We start from the raw sequence: 26,338 nt of genomic DNA on the forward strand, positions 1-26,338 counted from the left end.
AACCTGAAGATGTGAGCTATATGCTGGGGATTGGGGCTGACAGAGGCTGAAGGAGGTATAAGGTCCAAATTTTCAAAGGTAATTAAGTGCCTAATGCCTATTGCTTTCACCTAAATACCTTTGAGAATCAGAGCCTAAATGACTCCAGGTTAGAGTCATCTCTGATTTTGGCTCTCTGACTTTAGGAAAGGAATATACAGCAGGAGGGAAGAAAGAAAGAAATATCCTGTTTCATGCTTGGGTCTTTAGTCATAATTAATTACTAATTAATTGCAATAAGCATAAAATGCACTCTGGAAGAGTTGCTTTTGAAAGAAAGATTTGTCAGTTTCTCACGTGGCACCTGCTGCCCATTCATAGACTTTGCTCCATTTTGTTCTGCATCATTGCTGATGCACAATATCCGTGTGTAAATAGTTGTAATCTCTTCATATCCGGATTGCTGTAGTCACATATAGTGGCATACCAATCTAAGGTGCTGTATTACCATGGTAGTGAGCTGAAATGTGCCAAATGCTCCTGGGAAATCACTGGGCTGGGCTACTGACTGACAATGAAAATACATCCACAGCTGACTTCCAGGAATTCAGTAGGGAGACAAATAAGTTATGTGCATTTAGTCCAGGCACACACAAAGAACAGCCATGCGTTTTTAGTCTAAAGAACTTCTCTAGATAGACTTATAGACTTTAGGGTCAGAAGGGACCAATATGATCATCTAGTCTGACCTCCTGCACAAAGCAGGCCACAGAATCCTACCCATCCACTTCTATAACAAACTCCTAACCTATGTCTGAGTTATTGAAGTCTTCAAATTGTGGTTTGAAGACCTCAAGCTGCAGAGAATCCACCAGCAAGTGACCCATGCCCCACGCTGCAGAGGAAGGCAAAAAACTTCCAGGGCCTCTGCCAATCTGCCCCGGAGGAAAATTCCCTCTCGACCCCAAATATGGCGATCAGCTAAACCCTGAGCGAGTGGGCAAGACTCCCCAGCCAGCACTCAGGAAAGAATTCTCTGCAGTAACTCTGATCCCATCCCATCTAACATTCCATCAAAGACCACTGGGTGTACTTACCTGCTGATAATCAAAGATCAGTTGCCAAAATTAAGCTATCCCATCATACCATCCCTTCCATAAACTTATCAAGCTTAGTCTTAAAGCCAGATATGTCTTTTGCCCCCACTACTCCCCTTGGAAGACTGTTCCAGAACTTCACTCCTCTCATGGTTAGAAACCTTCGTCTAATTTCAAGTCTAAACTTCCTAGTGTCCAGTTTATACCCATTTGTTCTTGTGTCTACATTGGTACTAATCTTAAATAATTCCTCTCCCTCCCTAATATTAATCCCTCTGATATATTTAGAGAGAGCAATCGTATCTCCCCTCCACCTTCTTTTGGTTAGGCTAAACAAGCCAAGCTCTTTGAGTCTCCTTTCATAAGACAGGTTTTCCATTCCTCGGATCATCCTAGTAGCCCTTCTCTGAACCTGTTCCAGTTTGAATTCATCCTTCTTAAACATGGGAGACCAGAACTGCACACAGTATTCCAGGTGAGGTCTCACCAGTGCCTTATATAACGGTACTAACACCTCCTTATCTTTGCTGGAAATACCTCACCTGATGCATCCTAAAACCGTATTAGCTTTTTTAACAGCCATATCACATTGGCGGCTCATAGTCATCCTGTGATCAACCAATACTCCAAGGTCCTTCTCCTCCTCTGTTGCTTCCAACTGATGTGTCCCCAATTTATAACTAAAATTCTTATTATTAATCCCTAAGTGCATGACCTTGCACTTTTCACTATTAAATTTCATCCTATTACTATTACTCCAGTTTACAAGGTCATCCAGATCTTCCTGTAGGATATCCCGGTCATTCTCTGTGTTAGCAATACCTCCCAGCTTTGTGTCATCCGCAAACTTTAGTAGCACATTCCTGCTTTTTGTGCCAAGGTCAGTAATAAAAAGGTTAAATAAGATTGGTCTTAGTGTGTGGATCTCCCACAGGAACACGACTGCTGTCTTCAAAGACAAGAGTTCTTAGCAATTTAAAAGTGCAGGACACAGAAATCTAGGGTGTTGCCAGTTCATAGCTCTACACACCGTAGTACAAGGGACCAATCCTTATTCAATAGTCAGAGGAGTACTACTGAGTCAAAAATATATGTGGGCCTGATCCCTGCCATCAGACTGCAGCTGAGGTTGTAGGGAGGGACTATCGGTGGAGCCATGCTGTCAGGGTGGGATAGGGCCCTGACAGCAAAAGCCGGCAAGCCTTTCAGCAGGACCTATCCCCATGGGTTCTGGTGATGTGTGGGGATGGGGGAGTTGCATCCCAAATGCCCCTTGGGATAAGGAAGACACAAGATGGACTCAGTGGTTACGAACACAAAGGGGAGGGAAGATGCTTGTTGAGGTTGCTAGAGACAGACAGACTCTCTGGTTCTCTCTGGCTCCCAGAATGACCAACACAGATGGTGCTGCTTGGTGGCTCCAGGCATGGTCTCTTGACATCTGTTCTGAGTCACAGCAGCAGAGAAGGAGCTTAGGGTAGCCTGCTACACCCCTTGCAATCTCCACAGGCCCCTCTATCCTTCTTCCTTGAGGAGAAACTCTGCCAGCTCAGCTCCTCAAGGTTTCCTGCCCCCACGGGAAGGGACAATCTGTCCAGGTAGCAATCAGCAATGACATTGAAATCATGGGACGGAGGAGTAGGAGTTTGTTCAGCTCTTCTAGTATTTTTTAAGGTCTCCCCAAGACTTGGCAGGGGGTTCCTTAATCAGGGGTTTGCATGGGGAAGGTTTAGGTTGCACAGGGAGGTTTAGGTTGAATATTAGGAAAAACTTTTTCACTAGGAGGGTGGTGAAGCACTGGGATGGGTTACCTAGAGAGGTGGTGGAATCTCCTTCCTTAGAGGTTTTTAAGGTCAGGCTTGACAAAGCCTTGGCTGGGATGACTTAGTTGGAGATTGGTCCTGCTCTGAGCAGGGGATTGGACTAGATACCTCCTGAGGTCCTTTCCAACCCTGATAGTCTATGATTCTATGACAGACAAGATTGATATGAACTTCTGTTGGGCTGGCGTTGGATTTCTGATCACAGGTGTAATTTGCCACCGTGACCCTTGGCCCTGTATTAATTTGGGCCCACTGGAGCCAGCGGGAGCCTTTCTATTGACTTCAGTGGACTTTGGATTGGGCCGTTGAGAGGGTACTTGTAGAAGCTGCCTATTTATCCAGCTTCCATTCCCAGCACACACTCTATATAACATCCGTCCTCCTCCCTGTTTTGCAGACCTGATATGGGGGCAGGAAGAATTCAGGAGATAAAAATCATGTTGAGACACAGAGCTGATTCTCTCTCCTGGCCTGCTGCACCTCAACATGGCACTGACTCCAGTGGAGTTACTCCCACTTACAGCGGGGTAAGCTGGCACTGAATCAGGCCGGTAGAGTCCACTTGTCATCACTCAGCTCTAGCATGTGGCAGATGGCAGAGCGGGCTGTGGAGGTGGGCAGAGGAGCTATTCTTCTGGTAGATTTGTGAGTATTAGGTGCAGAGGCAGAGCTCAGGGCAGTGAGAGAGCTGCAGCAGAAGCACTGGGATGGTGCACACCAAGGGTATGGTAATAACCCTTCCACTCCCTCATACACACATCCCTGGACTTCCTCCATCATCATCATGCCCAGTCTTGGCTGATTGAGAGCCATCTGGATTGATCTCTAGCTGGGTCCTTAAGGCTGCACATTCCATCTGTATCCATCACTGGCGAGCTTATCTCCCCACCAAAGCTTTTGGTGCCCACACGATCACTGACATAGTAACAGCATTCTTCAGTAAATGCACCTGGGCTTCCTCCCTCCTGGGCCAAATTCCATTCTCAGCAACTCCTGGTTAACACAGCAAGAGCTTTGCTGGGATGACTCCAGTGTAACCGTGGGCAGAAACTGGCCCCTTTTTTTCTTGCAGAGAGGATAGTTTGTGAATAAGGTCTGAGCTGGGGACCTGGGTTCTGTTCCCAGCTCTCCCACTGCTCTGGTGGGTGACCTTGGGCAAGTCATGGCCTCGTCCTGTGCCTCCGTTTCCCCATCTATAAAATCGGGATACTGATGCTGCACAGAGGGGCTGTGGGGCTTTTTTAGTGTTTATAAAGCAGCAGGAGATCCCTGGGGAGAAGGTGAGATGAAGTGGCAGGGAGTTAGGCAGTGCCCAGTGTAATGGTGAGTGTTCAGCTTTGCCAGGCTGGGGTGGCATTTGGGACTTGGTTAATCCCTTTCAAGGGTAATTCGTACAGTGCCAGCTTGTCTCAAACTCTCTGCTGGCTGCCAGCACCCAGGCAAAATGCTGGTGTGATGGCAAGCACAGTGCCAATGCAAACTGCAGGCCTGGGAGTGGGGCATGCAGCCCTGCTACCAACCTGGCTCTATTCCCCAGTCTTCGGAATACACCAGCCCTGATTCTATTCAGCCAGGCAAGCCCATCCCAGCCTGTGAGCCTCAGACGCTTGCTGGGGAAGAGGCTCCTTTGCAGACAGTTGCAGCTTGACGTGCATGTCAATTCACTGAAGCTGACGTAGGAGGGTGCAGAGGGGGACAGCTGCCCCGCTCCCTGCTCCCCCCTTTGGCTGGGAAGGGAAGGGAGCATTTCCCCTTGCTGCCGCTAGGAGGCAGGGGAGCTCCACTCTGCTGGCTTCCGCCTGCTCTCCCCGGGCAACCTGTGGCTGCAGACACGATTCTGTCGCTGCCGGAGCTGTTCACTGATCCTCTCGCAGCAGCTCGCCCTGTTTGCCGCTGCTGGTGCATGGGGAAGAGGAGGGGGCAGCCTCCTTGAGCTGCACAGAGAAGCCGCACGGGAGCTTTGCACTGAAACTGACACAGCGACTGGCGGCTTTGGCGCTGGCTGGTCGGTTTCACCTGCCAGCCTGGCGTTGCACTGGCAAGACACGTTTCTACGCGAGACTTGATTTTTTTCTAGACCAGCTGCTGTTCTGGTCAGAGGCCAGAAGGGACGCAGGAGCAAGGCGCCCCAAGGCACCGCGCCCCACCAGCCTCCCACGGAGGAGGCGAGCGAGTGCCCCGGCTCCGAGCCGATGGTTCCGAGGGACGATCAGCCCCGCCGCTGAGCACTGACCCAAGTTTGGGCTGGGGATGGCCCGGAACACGTCCCTGCATTTCAGGGTGGTGGAAGGACGGAGCCTGCCTGCCAAGGACGTGTGAGTTGGATTCCCGTGCTAGTCTGTGTGATGTCCCATCTGCAGGGCGCTCAGCTGGGTCGCGGCGGTCCGGGCTGAGGCGGGGGCCACGGGTCAGTGCTGCTCCGCCTCAGGTGCGGCTCCCACTCACGGCACCTGTGCTGCTGGGTGAGGCATCTGGCCCCAAAGAGGCTTGACTTGGGGTGTAACGTGGCTCTCGCCCCTCCCTGAGAGCATCTGGCTGGTGCCCGGACTCCATTTCCATGGAGTAAACTGACCCACTCTCCGGCTGCTGCCCAGTGCTGGGGGGCGGTGGGGGGCTCCTGGCTAGCAGGGGTAGATGTTAGCTTGTGCAGAGCCAGCCTGTTGGCTCAGGACTCCCTCTTCATGCACTTTGGCCTGGGGGACCCCCCAGGCTGCCTCCCAGGGAGGAGAGGAGGAAATGGGCTGGAGGTGACGGGGTGCATGGCCAGATTCGACCCCCCCAGGCTGCCTCCCAGGGAGGAGAGGAGGAAATGGGCTGGAGGTGACGGGGTGCATGGCCAGATTCGAACCCCCCAGGCTGCCTCCCAGGGAGGAGAGGAGGAAATGGGCTGGAGGTGACGGGGTGCATGGCCAGATTCGAACCCCCCAGGCTGCCTCCCAGGGAGGAGAGGAGGAAATGGGCTGGAGGTGACGGGGTGCATGGCCAGATTCGAACCCCCCAGGCTGCCTCCCAGGGAGGAGAGGAGGAAATGGGCTGGAGGTGACGGGGTGCATGGCCAGATTCGAATTCTGGGCTTGCTCCTTAGCGCTTTCCTGTTCGTTGGTTAATTTTGGCCTGGGTCAGAACCACTCCCCCGGATCCAAAGATTGGCATTTGAACCCCTATTTGAATTTTGAAAATGGCCCAAGTTACTGAGGGGGTGACCCTGACCTGCAAGGCCCTGGGTACTAAAACCAGATCTGCAGCTGGCAGCTGGTCCCATCTCTAGGTGCGTGTCACTTCCACTGATTTGAAGCCACCACCTCCTGCTGCTAGATTGTAGCTTTGGAGCAGGGCTGGGTGTGGGGAAGGGAAAACATGACCTGGTCCAGCAGTCTCCATCCTGAGCTTGAGTTACTGTTATCACTTATCCAGTTACTATTCTGATTGATATCGATCAATAAATAATGGGATTGCAGCTGGAAGGCTTCAGCATGGTGCTACGTCACAGAGTGGCACTCCCCGGTGCCCTCGGATCCCAGCCCAGAGGCAGAGCAGGAGGTGGGCTGCTTTCCCAGGCATCTGCCCAATGCTTGGCTCCCAGGCTGCATCTTTGGTGTGCAGATGATGCTGACTAGAGGCAGTGATGTCTGGGGAGGCTGGGATTTGGGTTCTGTTCCCAGCACCGCTACTGGGTCATTCTACTCATGTCACTGCCCTGCTCTGTGCCTCAGTTTCCCCATATGTAAAAGAGAGGTAATGAGACTGCCCTACATCACAGGGAGGCTGCAAGTATGAATTAATGACTGTCCAAAGCATGGAGTGTTTGTGCTCCTTGGCTGGATGGCAGCAGAGAGATATACAATGTCACAGCACTATTGTATCAGAGGGGTAGCTGTGTCAGTCTGGATCTGTAAAAGCAGCAAAGAATCCTGTGGCACCTTATAGACTAACAGACGTATTGGAGCATGAGCTTTTGTGGGTGAATACCCACTTCATCGGAAGCATGTAGTGGAAATTTCCAGGGGAAAGTATATATATATATATATATATACAAGCAAGAAGCAGGCTAGAGATAACAAGGTTAGCTCAATCAGGGAGGATGAGGCCCTCTTGTAGCAGCTGAGGTGTGAAAACCAAGGAAGGAGAAACTGATTTTGTAGTTGGCAAGCCATTCACAGTCTTTGTTTAATCCTGAGCTGAAGGTGTCAAATTTGCAGATGAACTGAAGCTCAGCAGTTTCTCTTTGAAGTCTGATCCTGAAGTTTTTTTGCTGCAGGATGGCCACTTTAAGATCTGCTATTGTGTGGCCAGGGAGGTTGAAGTATTTTCCTACAGGTTTTTGTATATTGCCATTCCTAATATCTGATTTGGGTCCATTTACACTTTTCCGTAGAGACTGTCCAGTTTGTCCGATGTACATAGCAGAGGGGCATTGCTGGCTTATGATGGCGTATATTACATTGGTGGACATGCAGGTGAATGAACCGGTGATGGTGTGGCTGATCTGGTTAGGTCCTGTGATGGTATGACTGGTGTAGATATGTGGGCAGAGTTGGCATCGAGGTTTGTTGCATGGATTGGTTTCTGATTTAGAGTTACTATGGTGCGGTGTGCAGTTACTGGTGAGAATATGCTTCAGGTTGGCAGGTTGTCTGTGGGCGAGGACTGGCCTGCCACCCAAGGCCTGTGAAAGTGTGGGATCATTGTCCAGGATGGGTTGTAGATCCCTGATGATGTGTTGGAGGGGTTTTAGCTGGGGACTGCATGTGATGGCCAGTGGAGTCCTGTTGGTTTCTTTCTTGGGTTTGTCTTGCAGTAGGAGGCTTCTGGGTACACGTCTGGCTCTGTTGATCTGTTTCCTTATTTCCTGGTGCAGGTATTGTAGTTTTGAGAATGCTTGGAGGAGATTTTGTAGGTGTTGGTCTCTGTCTGAGGGGTTAGAGCAGATGCGGTTGTACCTCAGTGCTTGGCTGTAGACAATGGATTGTGTGGTGTGCCCGGGATGGAAGCTGGAGGCTTGAAGGTAGGCATAGCAGTCGGTAGGTTTTCGGTATAAGGTCGTGTTAATGTGATCATCACGTATTTGCACCGTGGTGTCTAGGAAGTGGACCTCCCGTGTAGATTGGTCCAGGCTGAGGCTGATGGTGGGGTGGAAGCTGTTGAAATCATGGTGGAATTTTTCCAGAGTCTCCTTCCCATGGGTCCAGATGATAAAGATGTCATCAATGTAGCGTAGGTAGAGAAGGGGCGTGAGTGAACGAGAGCTGAGGAAGCATTGTTCCAGGTCAGCCATAAAAATGTTGGCATATTGTGGGGCCATGCGGGTGCCCATAGCAGTGCCACTGATCTGGAGATATATATTGTCATCAAATTTTAAATAGTTGTATGTGAGAATAAAGGCACAGAGCTCAGCAACCAGTTGTTCCTAACAGCTTGTATTCCATCTGTGTGTGGGATGTTTGTGTAGAGAGCCTCTACATCCATGGTGGCTAGGATGGTGTTTTCTGGAAGGTCACCAATGCATTGTAGTTTCCTCAGGAAATCAGTGGTGTCACGGAGATAGCTGGGAGTGCTAGTGGCATAGGGTCTGAGTAGAGAGTCCACATATCCAGACAGTCCTTCAGTGGGAGTGCCAATGGCCGAGATGATGGGGTGTCCAGGATTTCCGGGTTTGTGGATCTTGGGTAGTAGATAGAATAACCCTGGTCGGGGCTCTAAGGATGTGTTGATGCTAGTGTAGGGAGTGTCCTGAGTAGATCGTGCAGTTTCTTAGTGTATTTCTCAGTGGGATCTGAGGGAAGTGGCCTGTAGAATTTGGTATCGGAGAGTTGTTTGGTGGCCTCCTTTTGGTAGTCAGACCTGTTCATGATGACAACAGCACCTCCTTTATCAGCCTCTTTGATTATATGCACTATTCACATTTCTCCATATACCCTGAAGTGGAGCATCCTGACACTTTCCATTGTTGAGCTCTTTTTTCATAACTCAGCTGGAGAAACTCCTGACCTGGATTTTGGCATGAAGTCTCAAGGCCACTGCGGCATAGAGGTGATGCAGTTCCATTGGGGTAAATTAGGTCTTCAGTGCAAGAGCACTTTTCACCAAGCAGTTTCTGCACTGATTAAAGCCCAGCTAGGTCTGTGTGCTAACTCCTCAAATGGTCTCGCCTGTTTCTGAAGCAGCAGTTTAGGACTAGGGGTGTCTCTGGTAGGAGAATGGGCAAGCTCCCTAGTCTGTATCTCACTATCAATTGCACTGACTGTTCTTTGTATTCCAAAATCTGCAGGTCTGATTGTCCCCTGCCTGTCCTTTGCGTGGCCGTTCATTCCCGTGTAAATCAGGGTAAACATGCTCCTGGATCATAACTCTCCAGCTATACACTTGAAAGGCTACAGTGACACAACTGCACTGCTTCAGTGCTTCCGTGTAGACACTACCAACACCAACAGGAGGGGTTCTCCTGTCACAATAGTAAATCCACCTTCTCAAGAGGAGGTAGCTAGATCAATGGAAGAATTCTTCCGTCAACCTAGCGCTATCTGCACAGGGACTTAGGTCAGCTTAACTGTCACTCGAGGGTGTGGAATTTTCACTAATTGTCTAGTGTAGCCCAGCTCTTAGGCTGCTAACCAACAGTGGACTTATTCTCCTCTTGTTTACACTCATGTAAATCTGGAGCTACATCCCTGCCTGATTCTCCATTTCCTAGTGGGTGTTAACACCAGTGGGAAGTCAGCAGATTGGGTACAGAAACCATCATTTGGGTTTGGGAGCAATTTTGATTTTGTCAATGCTCACAATACTTGATGTTTTTGGATTTTTTGGGGGGCGGAGGTCTTCAAGCCTCAGCTTCTGGAGTCATGTGAGAAGACAGTTTCATTTGAAAAGAAAAATTAGTTTATATCCTTTATGTAGTGGAAAAAAGCTTGTCAACATAGTGACAGCATAACTTAGCAGCTCAGATGCAAAAACCAGCTTAGAACCACCCCAACAAATGTAAGAGAGGTTGTTTGCTTGTTCTCATGATTCTTGGAAGCTTGGAGCTGACCATATTGTGCTGCATACCCACAGTTTGCATGGTTCTAGATACCTGGTTAAGGGGCATGGCAATGAGGAGCCAGGGGCTATGCAGCGAAACTGGTGTGAGAAGAGAATTAGCGCAGTGACATTAACAAAACCTACCTGTCTATCTGAGGCCTGGTCTACACTTAAGATTGACACAGGGCTGGTCAGCACTAGAAAATCAGGTCCATTCAGCTCTGTTGCTCAGAGGTGTGAAAAATCCACAAGAGCTCTGTAGGCAAGCTGCCCTGAGTCCCCATGCACACAGTGCTGGGACAGGTGAATTCCATCGATCTTGGTACCGCCTCTCGGGAAGGTGGATTCCCTATGCCAAAGGGAGACGCTCTTCTGTCGGCATAGGTAGTGTCTAGACTGAGGTGCTGCAGCACTGTCACTGTAGCATTTCAAGTATAGAAGAGCCCCTAGCTATGTTGCTCAGAGGTGTGAAATCCCAAGTGATGCAGCTATGCCAACTCAACCCTCAGTGTAGCCACAGCCAGGTTGACAGAAGAATGCTACCACCACTCAGGGGGTATGTCTACACTGCGGGATTATTCTGATTTTACAGAAACCAGTTTTGTAAAACAGATTGTATAAAGTCGAGTGCACGCGGCCACACGAAGCATATTAATTCGGCTGTGTGCGTCCATGTACTGAGGCTACTGTCGATTTCCGGAGTGTTGCACTGTGGGTAGCTATCCCATAGCTATCCCATAGTTCCCGCAGTCTCCCCCGCCCATTGGAATTCTGGGTTGAGATCCCAATGCATGATGGGGCAAAAACAGTGTTGCGGGTGATTCTGGGTAAATGTCGTCACTCAGTCCTTCCTCTGTGAAAGCAACGGCAGATAATCATTCCGCGCCCTTTTTCCCTGGATTGCTCTGGCAGACGCCATAGCACGGCAACCATGGAGCCTGTTTTGCCTTTTGTCACTGTTGCCGTATGTGTACTGGATGCTGCTGACAGACACGGTATTGCAGTGCTACACAGCAGCATTCATTTGCCTTTGCAAGGTAGCAGAGACATTTACCATCCCTATTGCACCGTTTGCCATTGTAAATTGGTGTTGAGATGATGGTTATCAGTCATTTTGCACCGTTTGCATTTGGAAATTGGTAATGATGGTTATCAATCCTTTTGTACTGTCTGCTGCTGTCATGGGTGCTTCTGGCTGGCCTCGCTGAGGTTGGCCACGGGCGCATGGACAAAAATGGGAATGACTCCCCGGGTCATTCCCTTCTTTATGTTTTGTCTAAAAATAGAGTCAGTCCTGCCTAGAATATGGGGCATGTGTACTAGAGAACCAGAGAGCACAGCTGCTCCGGGTCAGAGCCCCAGACGTCCCACAGAAATGATGAGCTGTATGCCATTCTGGGGGGGGGGGTGCTCCTGCAACAACCCCACCCATTGCTTCTCTCCTCCCCCACCCCTCCTGGGCTACCGTGGCAGTGTCCCCCCATTTGTGTGATGAAGTAATAAAGAATGCAGGAATAAGAAACACTGACTTTTTAGTGAGATAAAATGAGAGGGAGGCAGCCTCCAGCTGCTATGATAGTCCAGGGAGTACAGAATCTTCTTTAGACATGAAAGGGGAGGGGCTGATGGAGCTCAGCCTCCAGCTGCTGTGATGAGGACAGATACCAAGCCTTCTGTACTGTCTGCTGGGAATGACCGAAAGTCATTCCTATTTTTACTCAGGCGCCCCCGGTCGACCTCACTGAGGCCAGCCAGGAGCATTCATGGGCTGATGATGACGATGGATACCAGTCATTTTGCACCATCTGCCACCGGGAAGGGGATGCTGGTGTTCAGCGCTGCAGCATCCCGTCTACCAGCACCATGCAGTAGACATAGGGTGACACTGAAAAAAGGCGAGAAACGATTTTTTCCCTTTTTCTTTTGGGGTGGGGGGAGAAGGGTGTAAATTGAATACATACACCCTGAAACACCCCGGGAAAATGTTTTTGACCCTTCAGGCATTGGGAGCTCAGCCAAGAATGCAAATGCTTTTCGGAGACTGCGGAGACTGTGGGATAGCTGGAGTCCTCAGTACCCACTCCCTCCCTCCCTCCATGAGCGTCCATTTGATTCTTTGGCTTTCCATTATGCTTGTCATGCAGCACTGTGCTGAGTCCCTGCTGTGGCCTCTGTCTATCATTGCCTGAAGATTTTTTCAAATGCTTTGTCATTTCATCTTCTGTAACAAAGCTCTGATAGAACAGATTTGTCTCCCCACACAGCAATCAGATCCAGTATCTCCCGCACGGTCCATGCTGAAGCTCTTTTTGGATTTGGGACTGCATCGCTACCCGTGCTGATCAGAGCTCCGCGCTGGGCAAACAGGAAATGAAATTCAAAAGTTCACGGGGCTTTTCCTGTCTACCTGGCCACTGCATCCAAGTTCAGATTGCTTTACAGAGCGGTCACAATGGTGCACTGTGGGATACCGCCTGGAGGCCAATACTGTCGAATTGCGGCCACACTAACCCTAATCCAACATGTCAATACCAATTTCAGCGCTACTCCCCTCGTCAGGGAGGAGTACAGAAATCAGTTTAAAGAGCCCTTTATATTGATATAAAGGGCTTTGTTGTGTGGATGGGTGCAGGGTTAAATCAGTTTAACACTGTTAAATTCGGTTTAAATGCGTAGTGTAGACCAAGGAGGCAGTATTCCTACCGCCCTGGAAAACCACTTCTCTCACTATAGGCTGCGTCTACACTAGGGGCTTAGTGCAGTGTAGCTATACTGCTGCAGTCCCCACAGTGCAGACAAACCTTTAGGATTTTATCCTGCGGCCCATCACCATAGTATCTGAACATTTTCCTCATAAACTCCATAGCAATAGCCAAGTCCCTAGTGGACTTTGTGTTCTCTCTGGCCCTTCTCCCTTTATGGGATTACAACTCTGCTTACGGTAGGGTTTGGGTGTGTTAGGTTGACTTGTTTCACAAAGTTTTTGTTGGTTCATTGGTAGGGGCTTGTTAGGAAGGAATATCGGTATTGGGGTTTGAGGGCAGAAAGGAGGGTCAGTGTTGGAGATTTATTGGGTAGAAGGGGGGGTGATAAAGTAGGAATCTTCTGTAATATTTTTATGACCCACAGTGTGTGCCTTGATTTCCCCTATATTTTCCATGGCTACCTGGCAGGGTGTTGGGGAGGACTGTTTGTTCTCACAGCATGCTAAAGCCTGGTCTACAGTAGAAACTATGTCGCTATGGAGTGAGAAAAATCCACACCCCTGTGCGACATAGTTAAGCCAACCTAAGTTCCTGTGTAGACAGTGACAAAGCCCTGGCTGGGATGATTTAGTTGGGGATTCGTCCTGCTTTGAGCAGGGGTTGGACTAGATACCTCCTGAGGTCCCTTCCAACCCTAATATTCTATGATGGAAGAATTCTTCCTTTGACTTAACTACCGGCTCTTGGGAGGTGGATTACTTACGCCAATGGGAGAATCCCTCCTGTCTCCATAGGGAGTGTCTACAGTGAAATGCTACAGCAGTGCAGCTGTGCTGCAGTAGCATTTTAAGTGTAAACAAGCCCTAAGAGGCTACAGCCATGCCTACACTACACAGTTAAGTTGACTTAAGTTACATCGCCAATCATAAACCGCTGTAATTACATTGCTTGGGCATGTTCACACAACGCTCCTTGTGTTGGCAGAGCACGTCCACAGTTGGTGCTCTAGCACCAACAGAGAGAGCAGTGCACCATGGGTAGCTCTCCCACTGTGCAAATCACCACCTTCTCCCGCTAGGCATTCTGGAAATGGATCACAGTGCATCCCCATGGTGCATTTTTCCCATACCATAATTCCAAGGACTTCCGACAGTTTCATGCTGTTTTTCAACTGCCCCTGTGAACTTTGTGCCCGCCATCTCTTCCTAAAAGCATGATCCTGCATTGCTCTCCAGTTTTGTCATGAGTGTTGTGAACACAACACGGCTGATCCTGCAGTAATTCATGAGCTGTGACTCTTAACAGGAATCCATGGTGCTTGCCCTGCTGTGTGCCATGGAAAGAAACAATTCAAGATTGATGTTGGCATTCACAGAGCAGCTGCACACAGCAAACTGTTGCTACTGGGCTCGGGAAACAAGCACCGAGTGGTAGGATCAGATTGTGATGCAGGTCTGGGATGATGAGCAGTAGCTGCAGAACTTTCATATGTGCAAAGCCACTTCCTTGAACTGTGTGCGAAGCTCTCACCCGCATCCCTGGCACAAGGAAACCAAAATGAGAGCTGCTCCAACAGTGGAAAAATGAGTGGGGATCACCCTGTGGAAGCTGGCAACTCCAGACTGCTACCGGTCAGTTGCGAATCAGTTTGGAGTTGGGAAGTCCACCGTGGGGGTTGCGTTCCCACAAGTGTGCGGGGACATTAATCGCCTCCTGCTACGAAGAACCATGACTCTTGGAAATATGTGTGAAAGAGGGGATGGCTTTGCAGCAGTGGAATTCCCTAACTGCAGCAGGGCAATATCCCAACTTTGACCCCAGACCGTCTTGTGACAGTACATCAACAGAAAGGGGTACCTCTTTATGGCATTGCAGGTGCTTGTGGATCACCCGGGTCGTTTCACAGACATCAATGCGGGATAGTCAGGGAAGGTGCATGTTGCACACATCTTCAGGAATACTGGCCTGTACAGAAAGCTACATGCAGGGACTTTCTTCCCAGAGCAAAGGATTCCAATGGGGGATGTTGAAATGCCTATAGTGATCCTGGGAGACCCAGCCTACCCTTACTCCCATGGCTCATGACACCTTACAAGGAACACTTCAACAATAGTCTGAGCAGGTGCAGAATGCCCATGGAATGTGTGTTCGGCAGATTAAAGGGTCACTGCCTTTTTGGCAGGTTAGACCTCTCATGGTCATAGCAGCCTGTTGTGCTCTTCATAACATTTGTGAAGCCAAAGGCAAAGTTTCCCCAGGGGTGGAGCGTGGAGGCGGATTGTGTGGTGGCTGATTTTGAGCAGCTAGACACTAGGGCTATCAGGGGGGCTATTTGAATCAAGGAGGCTTTGAAGCAGCATTTTGACAATGAGCCCCAGTAATGTGTCTTTCTGTAATGAATTAAGGCAGGTAGTCTGCCACTGTGTTTGACTTTCTGTTGCAACTACCCTGTGTAGATCACCAATAAAGAATCACTGTCTTTGTAAAACTCAATTTTTATTAAACAATAAATATCCCTGGGGTGGAGTGCAAGGGTACTGCAAGAGGCTGGGGATGTGAGAGAAATGTGTATGGGGATTTTGAGGAGGGCAAGGAATGCAGTTCTGTAGGGGGTGGAGGGTCGAACACGCATACGTTCCGCCTGCAGCACAGTCAGGGACCTCGGCGTCTCTGTTTGGTCCTCCATGAGCTTTATTATCTGCTCCTGGCCCTGTCTCCTCTCCTGGCTATCCACTTGTAGTTTATTGTCTCTCTCCATGCCCTGTGATCACTGTCAGCCTGATCTGACAATTGCAGAAATTCCTGAAAAATGTGGTCCTCACTGCTCCTTATCTAGCGGAGGCGCTCCGTCAGTGCGTAGGAGCTGGCCCTCAAGGGCACATCTGCAGAAGCAAAAGAAACAACGCACAGAGTCAGTATTGTGCGTGCACTCAGTATTGAATCATAAAAGTTACATACACCTCTTTCTCGCTTTCCTTTGGCCAGCATGCAGCACAGCCAGAGCACTAAACATTGTGAGTGCAGCCTGGGCGGGGTTGCAAGATGAGACAGGGTCTGGATGGTTTCAGAAGGGGATCAGTACAAGCACCTGGGGACACTATTCTGAATACTGGCACCATTTTCCATAGGCAGGGATCAAAGTTGAGATCACACTATTGAGGATAACGAAAGATGCAAGGGAGCATCTCCTGCACATGTGCGGCTTCAGACCAGGTCTGCATGCTGCTCGCCTGTGTGCTGCTTGGTTCCTGCACAAGTGTGATGGGGTGGACTGGCCCCACACTGGGACAGAGAGAGTTAACCCTTCCCCGCTGGCAGAGGAAGCCACGCCCCTGAGGCTCTGCTGGGCATGCTCCAACCAGGAGTCAAGCATAAAAGCCTGCGGAACCGCTCAGTCAGGGCTGGTGGCTGGAGAAGGAGGACACCCAGCGGAAGGTCCAGCCCAGGAGCAGTTGTGACCCTTACAGGAGGGAGCTGAGAAGCCAGGAAGCAGCCCCGAGACTGGCAGCTGTGGGAACTCCAGGGAGCATCGGGTACTGAGGAACCTGGAGACCCTGATTCCACAAGGACTGTTACGTTTGGAGGACTAGTAGGAAGTGACTCAGGGAAGGGAAGGGAATGGTGTCATGGTATAATTCCCACTCTGAACCTTAGTGTCCAAAAGATGGGGTACCAGCATGAATTCCTCTAAGCTCAATTACCAGCTTAGAACCTGTAGCGCTGCCACCAACCAGGAATTCCAGTGCCTGGTACACTCTGGTCCCCCCAAAACCTTGCCCGGGGACCCCCAAGACCCAGTCCCTCTGGATCTCAATACAAGGAAAGTAAACCCTTTCCCTCACCGTTTCCTCTCCCAGGCTTCCCCTCCCTGGGTTACCCTGGAAGATCACTGTGATTCAAACTCCTTGAATCTTAAAACAGAGAGGAAAATTCACCTTCCCCCCTCCTTCTCTCTTCCCCTCCCAGACTCTCCCTGAGAGAGAAAGTAATCCTAACACAGAGAGAAAATTAACCTTTCTCTCCCCCTTCCCTCCTTTCTCCCCACCAATTCCCTGGTGAATCCAGACCCCGTCCCCTGGGATCTCACACCAGGAAAAAAAAATCAGGTTCTTAAACAAGAAAAGCTTTTAATTAAAGAAAGAAAAAACAGTAAAAATTATCTTTGTAAATTTAAGATGGAATATGTTACAGGGTCTTTCAGCTATAGACACTGGGAATACCCTCCCAGCCGAAGTATACAAGTACAAATTAAAATCATTTCAGCAAAATACAAATTTGAATTCCTTCCAGCCAAATACACATTTGCAAATAAAGAAAACAAACATAAGCCTAACTTGCCTTATCTACCTAGTACTCACTATTCTGAGCATGTAAGAGCCTGTATCAGAGAGTTTGGAGAGAAACCTGGTTGCACGTCTGGTCGCTCTCAGAACCCAGAAAGAGCAACAACCAAAACTAACAGCACACACACAAACTTCCCTCCCTCAAGATTTGAAAGTGTCCTGTCCCCAATTGGTCCTCTGGTCAGGTGACAGCCAGGCTTACTGATCTTGTTAACCCTTAACAGGCAAAAGAGACATGAAGTACTTCTGTTCTATTAACCCTTAACTATCTGTTTATGACAAATGGTATCTCCCACCCCTCTGAGGGCAGCGTGTTGCGGTAGGATTCCCTGCTGACCCGTGGCGGATCATGCTGTCACTGACAGGGCCCTGGGTCAGAGCCTGGTGAAGGCGGGTGGACCTGGGCTCCCCTACTGGGGGTCTGTAACTCCCCCCCTTTTGGGGGAGGACATAGTTCACCGACCCCTCTCTCTCGCCCCAAAGGTGGTAGACAAACTCCGGCTTCTGGGCCACGCTATCCCCCAAAGGGAGAAAAATTTAGAGACACTGGCCATTAGGCAACACTGCCTTAGGAGCGCACTATACAGACTCTGGCCGCTAGACCGTGCTATCCCACCAGGCGAAGAGAGTGTAGAGGGACTCGGGCCATTGGGCCAAACTGCTTTAGGAGCGCACTATAGGGACTCTGGCCACTGAGCTGCGCTACCCATCCGAGGAGGCAGATTTGAGGGACTCTGGCCATTGGGCCATACAGCCCTGACTACTGGGGAGGTAGTAAGACCGATGTAGACGCAGGGAGGTGGGGTTAACCTTGCCCCTCCCCCCCCGAATCAAAGGGGTGATGAGGTAAAGGTTAAGGCCACCATCCTAGACCAGACACGCACCAGTCTGGAGACATACCGGCAGAGGTTGTGTTGAGAGAAATATCCACCAGGAGCCAGGCCCAGTAGCCCAGAAGATCCGCGACCTCCATTGGAGGTGGCTGGAGCCTGACCGCCGTTCTAGTTGCCAGGTGGCCGAGGCTGTGGCGCTGGAGGAGTTCCTTCAGATCCTGCCCACTGGGGGGAAGGAGTGGGTGAAGCGACACCGGCCAAAGACCCTCGCAGAGGCTATGTCTCTCACTGATGGCAGAGATGGAAGAGCGAGTGGTTCTGGAGACAAGGACTTCGGGAGAGGTGACCGGCACCCAGAAGGAGTGGTGCCTAAGGCCAGCGGGGGAGGTCCCCGTTTGCCCTCTCAGCAGTCGGGGTCTCCAACAAACCCCAGACCCAGGGCCCTTCGGGGGCATGTTTGTGCCGGGACCAAGAAAAACCGTCTGGGGAGTCAAGCCTACCGGAAGGCACCCTATTGGAGGAAGGGAATTGCGATAGATGCTACAAGTGTGGACAAAGGGGGCACTCCAGGAGAGAGTGCCCCTGCATGGACTGTAATTATGGACAGGTCCTGACAGCAGACCAACGAGCCTGGAAGGAAGGGCCTTCGAAGCTGGTGATCCCGGTGCGTGTGGAGGGAACCCCAACCTTAGCACTGGTAGACTCGGGGTGCAGCCAGACAATCATTCGCATGGGACTGGTAGGGGACTCCCTTCCCACCAGAGCCCCAATACAGCCACAATGTATACATGGTGATGTGAAGTTGTACTCCACCGTCTGGGTGCAACTAGAGGTTGCCCAACAGGAGGCACATTGCTTGGTGGGGGTGGCCCCAGATTAGTGTACCCTGTGGCGTTGAGCCGCGACTGGACGGGTTTTGCCGGTCTTATACCAGGATGAAGCGGGCAGCCTGAGAAGAGGAAGAGAACCCTCTATGGGAGGCAGGGTTTGTTGGGTCAACCTGGGCCACAAGACCCCTTGGAAGGGACATCAAGGGGGCCCGAAGTAACCAAAGGGAGCCAAGCCCCGACTGATGGTCTGGCAGGGGAAGAGACGAGGTGGCTGGATGTTGAGGGAGATTTCCCAGAGGAACAGAGTGGGGACCCCAACCTTAGTCGAGCCTGGGAGCAAGCGGTCAGCCAGGATGAAGAGGTCCATCCTCGGCAATATCGGCCCCAAGGTCCCCATTTTGAGATCCACAAATCCTTATTTTATCGAGTGGCCCAGGAGCCAGAGACATGAGCCAAGGTGCACCAATTGTTGGTTCCCCGAAGGTTCCAAAGAGGACTGCTCCACCTGGTGGTCCCCTGGGCAGGGCATTTGGGGTGAGAAAAGACCTTCCTAAGAGTAGCCCAATGATTTTTCTGGCCAGGCATACACCAGGAGGTCTGGGATTACTGTGCCTCTTGCCCGGAGTGCCAGAAGGCCATCCTGAAGGGGGTACCCAGGGCCCTCCTGGTGCCTTTGCCAGTAATTGGCACTCCTTTCAAATGGATTGGCCTCAACCTGGTGGGGTCCCTGGAGAAAAGTAGCTCAGGACATAGGTACATCCTGGTCATAGTAGACTATGCGACTAGGTATCCTGACGCAGTACCCTTACGAACAACTACGACCCTCGTTATCACCAATGAGCTATTACAGATATTTTCCCGGGTGGGATTGCCACGAGAAATATTGACAGACCAGGGGACTAATGTGACCTCTAAGCTGACGGCAGAGCACTGCAGACTGCTGAACATCTGGGCCTTTTATATCTCCGTCTACCATCCCCAGACGGACAGATTGGTAGAACGCTTTAATGAGACCTTGAAGGTGATGCGGCGGAAGTTCATGGGGGACGACCCTCTCCAGAGGGACAAGTACCTGCCAGCACTCCTCTGTGCCATACATGAAGTACCACAAGCTTCCACTGGGTTCTCCTCATTCGAGCTCCTCTACAGGAGACACCCCTGGGGGATTTTGGACCTCTTGAAAGAAACCTGGGAGAAGCAGGAGATCCAGGTCAAAGGTTAGGTTCAGTATATCCTCCATCTGAGGGAATGGCTTCAGGAACTGAGCACCCAAGCCAGAGAGAACCTATTACAAACACAACGTAACCAGGAGATCCAGTATAACTGAGGGACAAATAATAATCGGGGGGAGGGATAGCTCAGTGGTTTGAGCATTGGCCTGCTAAACCCAGGGTTGTGAGTTCACTCCTTGAGGGGGCCACCTAGGGATCTGGAGCAAAATCAGTACTTGGTCCTGCTAGTGAAGGCAGGGGGCTGGACTCGATGACCTCTGAAGGTCCCTTCCAGTTCTAGGAGATTGGTATATCTCCAATTATTACCTAATCTGCTGTTACTGCCTCCTCTGAGTCTAAATTATTAGCCAAGTGGCAGGGGCCGTTCAAGCTGGTTTGGCGGGTAGGGCCCATTGATTATGAAATCCAGCTATCCGGACGACAAAGGAACACCCAAGTATACCATGTGAACCTGCTGAAGGCGTGGAAGGACCGCGAGGGTTTTATGATCTCCTCATGCCCCACAGAGCCCAAACTAGGGCCCTTAGCCGGCGAGTATGAGGAACCAGGCATGGTAGACATTGGCCAGGAGCTCAACCCTACACAGGAAGAACAGATGCAGCAGGTGGTAGCCGCATTCCCCACGGTACCGTCTGCTCAACCAGGGAAGACAACGGTGACCAGCCACCACATCGCCACTATCCCCGGCCAAAAGGTGAGAGAGAACTGCTGCCCGCTCCCTAAGAAAATGTGTGAGACTGTGCAGAAGGAGTTGAATTGATGTTAACCCCTGGGGGTGGTGGTAGAATCAAAAAGTGAGTGGAGAAGTCCCATAGTGCTGGTGCCCAAGCCATATGGTTCGGTGAGGTTTTGCATCAACTTTTGCAAAGTGAACGCCATCTCTTGCTTTGATGTCTATCCCATGCCTTGGGTGGACGAGTTACTGGAGAGACTAGGAGAGGCAGAATTTATCTCCACACTGGATTTAACCAAAGGGTACTGGCAGATCCCCTGACACCAACCTCCCGAGTGAAGACAGCCTTCCCCACGCCATTCGGCCTTTTCCAATTTACAGTGATACCCTTTGGGTTACATGGTGCTGCGGCTACATTCCAGCAACTCGTAAACCAGGTCCTGAGTCCCCACGGTTTGTATGCTGCAGCACACATTGACGACATTGTCGTTTAGAGCTCCAGCTGGAGGAGACCATATTCAGGACCTAACCAAGGTACTACAAGCCCTGGGCACCGCAGGCCTCACAGCAAATCCGGCTAAGTGCCATGTAGGACAGCAGGAAGTGACTTATTTAGGCTATATGGTAGGACGAGGGAAATTACGCCCCATGGTAGATAAGGTACGGGCTTTGAGGGACTACCCCATCCCTAAATCCAAAAAACAGGTGCAACGGTTCTTAGGGTTGGCGGGGTATTGTCAGCGGTTTGTCCCTAATTTCTCGATGCTGGCTGCCCCCTTGACAGACCTAACAAAGAAAACACAGCCCCAGAAGGTCCGATGGACAGCGGAATGTGAATATGCTTTTCACGCTCTCCAAGAACAACTGACCTGGGAGCCTGTGTAAACTCAACCTGACTTTATGAAGCCCTTCATTCTCCAGACGGACACGTCGGGAGTGGGTACAGGAGCTGTGCTGTCGGAAGAGATCGAGGGGGAAGACCACCACATTTTGTACCTCAGCCAGAAACTCTTTCCACGCGAGACACACTACTCTACCATAGGCCCTCGCGGTTAAGTGGTCAGTCGACACACTGCGGGGCTACTTGCTGGGGAACCACTTCTTCTTAGTGACTGATCACACACCCCTCCACTGGATCAACAGCATGAAAGAAATGAATGAATGAATTATTTGTGCCTCCAGCCCTATTCCTTTCAAGTTTGGCACAGGCCAGGTAAAGTCCAGGGAAATGCGGACTTTTTCTCCCAGATGGGAGAAGAAGAGGACGAGGCAGTGGAAACTCCTACCACTGTTCTAAGGGGGAGGGTGTGTGACGGGGTGGATTGGCCCCACACTGGGACTGAGAGACTCTGCCACTATAGAGCCTCCAGCCGTTAGGCTGCTCTATCCCACTAGGGGAAGAGGGTGTAGAGGGACTCTGGGCATTGGTCTCTGCTGCCTTAGGAGCGCACTATAGGGACTCCAGTCACTAGGCTGTGCTATCTCACCAGGGTAAGAGGGTGTAGAGGGACTCTGGCTATTGGGCCCTGCTGCCTTAGGAGTGCACTATAGGGACTCTGGCCACTGGGTCGCGCTACCCCATCCAGGGAGGTGGATTTGAGGGACTTTGTCCATTGGGTCATACAGCGCTGACTACCGGAGAGGTAGTAAGATCGACGTAGATGCAGGGAGTCGGGGTGTGCGTCAGGAGATCCCGGTGTCCATTAACAGACTCTTCTGCAGAGCTCCCACTGCGTAACTGCACAGGGGAATGTGAAAGAGATTCAAATAGTATCTAGTGTTAATTTCAATCTCTTCTCCCATGTGTACCACGTACCTCTACCACCTCAAACTCAGAATATGTACCTCTACCTCATGTAAATCTTGCATTATCAAAGAAAAATGAGTACCGCTCCTGCTTCAGGCACACCAGAGCTGGACTGCTGGGACTGGCTAGACCCCTCCGGAGTCGTCATGACACCGGATGAGCCTGTTGCACGTCCTCCTCAAACTGGACCTCCTTGTGGGGCTCTTGGTGGTGCAGGTGGGGTCACTGCCAAGGATGGTGTACCGCTCCTTGTAGAAGCTGCATGTTTTTGGTGCCACACCAGAGAGAAAGGTTCAGAGTAGCAGCCGTGTTAGTCTGTGTCAGCAAAAAGAACAGGAGTACTAACACATTTATTTGGGCATAAACTTTCATGCAGGGAGTAGAAAATCCAGCAGGAAGATAGATAGATATACACAGAGAACATGGAAAAATGGGTGTTGCCATACCAACTGTAATGCGAGTAATCAATTAAGGTGGGCTATTAGCAGCAGCAGCAGAAAAAAAAACTTTTGTAGTGATAATAAGCATGGCCCATTTCAAAGAGTTGACAAGAAGGTGTGAGTAACAGTAGGGGAAAAATTAGCATGGGGAAATAGTTTTTACTTTGTGTAATGACCCATCCACTCCCAGTCCTTATTCAAGCCTAATTTAATGGTGTCCAGTCTGCAAATTAATTCCAGTTCTGCAGTTTCTCGTTGGAGTCTGTTTTTGAAATTTTTTTGTTGAAGAATTGTGACTTTTAGGTCTGTAATTGAGCAAGGAGATTGAAGTGTTCCCCACCTCTCCACAGGGAAGCTGAGCAAAGACCCCAGCTCAAGAACAAAGGCCTGGGAAGGCATGAGGTAGGGGGATAAGAGAGAGCTGCTGGAGGGAGGTGGGGGCTCTCTTGCCTGGGACCTGACAGAGATCAGACCGAGAGGGACACAGAGCTTGACCAATGGGGTTCACTGCAGCTCTGCGCTAATTGGCCTGGGCTGGGCTGTGCTAATCTAAGGATGCCTAGGATGGGTTCCAGCTGAGTAATAAACCCGCCTGTTGTGACAGTGCTGTCACTGCAAACGTTTAGTGAGGTGCATTAATCCCTGCAGAGTGGACAAGTCTCTTTCTCAGCTGGACTTGCTGAAGAGAGCTCCTGGTGTGCTGAGTCCCAGAGGTTCAGTCAAAGTAGACAGTGAGGATAAGTGAGCCCCCTTGGGGTCTGGCACAGCACGGGGTTCCTCCTAGAGACTGTTCCGATCCTGGGGATGCTTGGTGAGAGGGCCAGTGGTGGCGGGTTATTGGATAGGAAGGGGGTCAATGTTGTGAGTTTCATTCTTAAGGTGGAAAGGTCTCTTCAAAAAAAGAAGGATTTGAGGCTTTTTCTAAAAATGGTCAGACTCCAGATATGCCTGATCTCCAGAAGTTCGTTCCATAGCCGGATCCCGTCAACTGACAGTGCTATGTCCCCAGCTCTCCTATCATAGAATCATAGAAGATTAGGGTTGGTTGGAAAAGGTCTCAGGAGGTCATCTAGCCCCACCCCATGCTCCTGTGCTAGAAAAGTACCACTTTAAACAAGAAAGCTGAGTGTCCCCATCACCTGACTCTGGGAGCGGCAGATTTCCAGAAAAAACCACCCAATATCATGAGACTGGCAATAAAATAATGAGATCTGGCAACCCCATGAGCCCGTGTACAACCCCACTAAAGCCAAGGGGCTCCCAGAGTTGCAGGGGTTTGCTCACACATGGATTATTGCAGGATCATGCCCTATATTTCACAGACTCATAGATTCCAAAGCCAGAAGGCACCACTGTGCTCATCTAGTTTGACCTCGCGTATGACACAGGCCATAGAACTTCCCCAAAATAATTCCTGTTTGAACCAGAGCAGATCTTTTAGAAAAATCTCAGTCTTGATTTAACAATTCCCAGTGATGGAGACTTCACCACAACCCCTGGTAAATTGTTCAGTGGTTAAATACCCTCAGTGTTAAAAATTCACACCTTAGTTGCATCATATATTAACATTAAATAGCTTTGAAACAACATTAGGATGAAAACAAGCCCCCTCCAACACACACAAGAAAGAGTCATGGGTCAGAGTTAAGGGGAGTGAGTTATAATGAAATTGACAACTGTCTAAAATTGGTACATATTCTGAGTTTGATTGTGCAACATGGAAAACATGGCAGCTTAGGTTCAGTAAGTGAGCTGGTCCATCGGCAGCCCTACATTGCCTTGTCAGGTGAGTTCCTCACTGACTACAATTCACCTCCTAACTGAGGCCAATTGTCCCAATACTGCTTATTTTCTCCTTTTGTGGAATTTTGAAACTCACTGAAAAGATGAATCCTGAGAGAGATAAAGTCCCCTCTTATCTCTGATTGCAGAGCAGAGAGATGTTGTGTGAAAGAAACCAGCTCTCAAAAATATACGAATAAATCTAACCCCTTGGGTTAGATCTCAGCCAGCGAGTTCCATGGAGGTTAATGGAGCTACGCTGACTTTATAGCAGCTTTCTCTGGCTGCTGCTGTGTATTCCCTGTCCAGGCCTGGTTTAGAGCAGTGGTTCTCAATCAGGGGTCCGGGGCCCCCGAGCAGGTTTCAGGGGGTCCTCCAAGCAGGGCTAGTGTTAGACTTGCTGTGGCTCAGGGCAGACAGCCAAAGCCTCACTGCATGGGGCTAAAGCCTGGGGCCCTTAGCCCCACCACCCGGGACTAAAGCCAAAGCCTGGGCAATTTAGGATAGTCAGGGCAGGGCAGTAACTCCCCAGTGTGTCCGAGAGCCTTGCCCCACCTAATTCTCCAGGGATTGTCTTAATTAGGAATGATGCCAGATTTCAGTGGTAGCCATGTTAGTCTGTATCAGCAAAAAAACCGAAGAGTGGCATCTTAGAGACTAACAAATTTATTTGGGCATAAGCTTTTGTGGGCTAGAACCGACTTCATCAGATGCATGAAGTGTCTCCCTACTGTTACTCACACTTTCTTGTCAACTGTCTGTAACTGGCCTCTCTCTTACCACTTCAAAAGTGATTTCTCCTCCCTTGCTGTTAATTAATTGATCTCATTAGACTGACCTAACACTTGGTAAAGCACCCCCATCCTTTCATGTATTCATACCTGCCCCTGTATCTTTTACTTCGTACATCTGATGAAGTGGGTTCTAGCCCAGGAAAGCTAATGCCCAGATAAATGTATTAGTCTCTAAGGTGCCACAAGGACTCCTCGCTTTTTTAAATTAGGAATGGGGGACCACTGTCTACCCCCCACAAAAACTTTCTTCCTCCTTGCCACCCTTCACTCCCTCTATGAAGCAATGACTATTTCTAGATCCAAATTTTTGTATCCAGTCCTGATCCCAGCCAAGCCCTGCAGCCCCCAAATACTGTGCACAAAGCAGTTTCTCTGGGATTCCTGTTCTAGTCTGCAGGCCTGAGGGTTTTGGGAAGCACCTGCGCTGAAACCTGTGGAGCACTGGCCCAGGTGAATGAGTTCTCCTTTGGCATCCTTCCCCATGCAAGGCTTGACCCCTTCTTCTGTGCTGCCCCCTGCCCACTCCAATCTGCCCTGGACCCACGGTTTCTGCTCAGATGCCTCCTGAAGAGTCACTTCTCCTTAGAGCCACAGAACCCTAGAGCCTTAGGGTTAAAAGGGCCTGCAAAGGTCACCTAGTCTCACCCCTGCCGAGATGCAGGAGTTGTTGTGTCTAAACCATCCCAGACAGATGGCTCCAGACTCCTTTGGAAAACTTCCAGGGAAGGAGCTTCCATGACCTCCCTGGGCGTCTGTTCCATTGTCCTGCTGTTTTACAGCTAGGGAGTTTTTCCTGAGACATAGGGCCTGGCTACACTTGCAGATGTAGAGCCCTGGGAGTTGCACCAGCCCTCAGAGAGCACAGTAGGGAAAGCGCTGCCGAGTGCTTACGCTGTCAGCTGCCAGCGCACTGGCATGGCCACATTAGCAGCTCTTGCAATGGCCACAGAGAGCAGTGCATTGTGGTAGCTATCCCAGCA

The 26,338-nt window shown here is 50.2% G+C and overlaps 1 protein-coding gene across 3 annotated transcripts in view; it reads left to right on the forward strand.

The window, feature by feature from the left end:
- Positions 1 to 26,338, forward strand: part of RASAL1 (RAS protein activator like 1) — a 145,797-nt gene that overhangs the window by 12,355 nt on the left and 107,104 nt on the right. Inside the window, exon 2 of one of the 3 annotated variants that reach the window (XM_030582343.1) lies at positions 4,977 to 5,214. In XM_030582343.1, the coding sequence (XP_030438203.1) occupies positions 5,150 to 5,214 (65 nt within the window). In that variant the 5' untranslated portion in view covers positions 4,977 to 5,149. Of the gene's footprint in view, positions 1 to 4,690; positions 5,215 to 26,338 lie in introns of those variants that run through there. The other 2 variants (XM_030582345.1, XM_030582342.1) reach the window with 2 other exon arrangements.

This window comes from Gopherus evgoodei, chromosome 13 (genome assembly GCF_007399415.2).
Source record: "Gopherus evgoodei ecotype Sinaloan lineage chromosome 13, rGopEvg1_v1.p, whole genome shotgun sequence".
In the NCBI taxonomy this organism is placed as follows: Eukaryota; Metazoa; Chordata; order Testudines; family Testudinidae; genus Gopherus; species Gopherus evgoodei.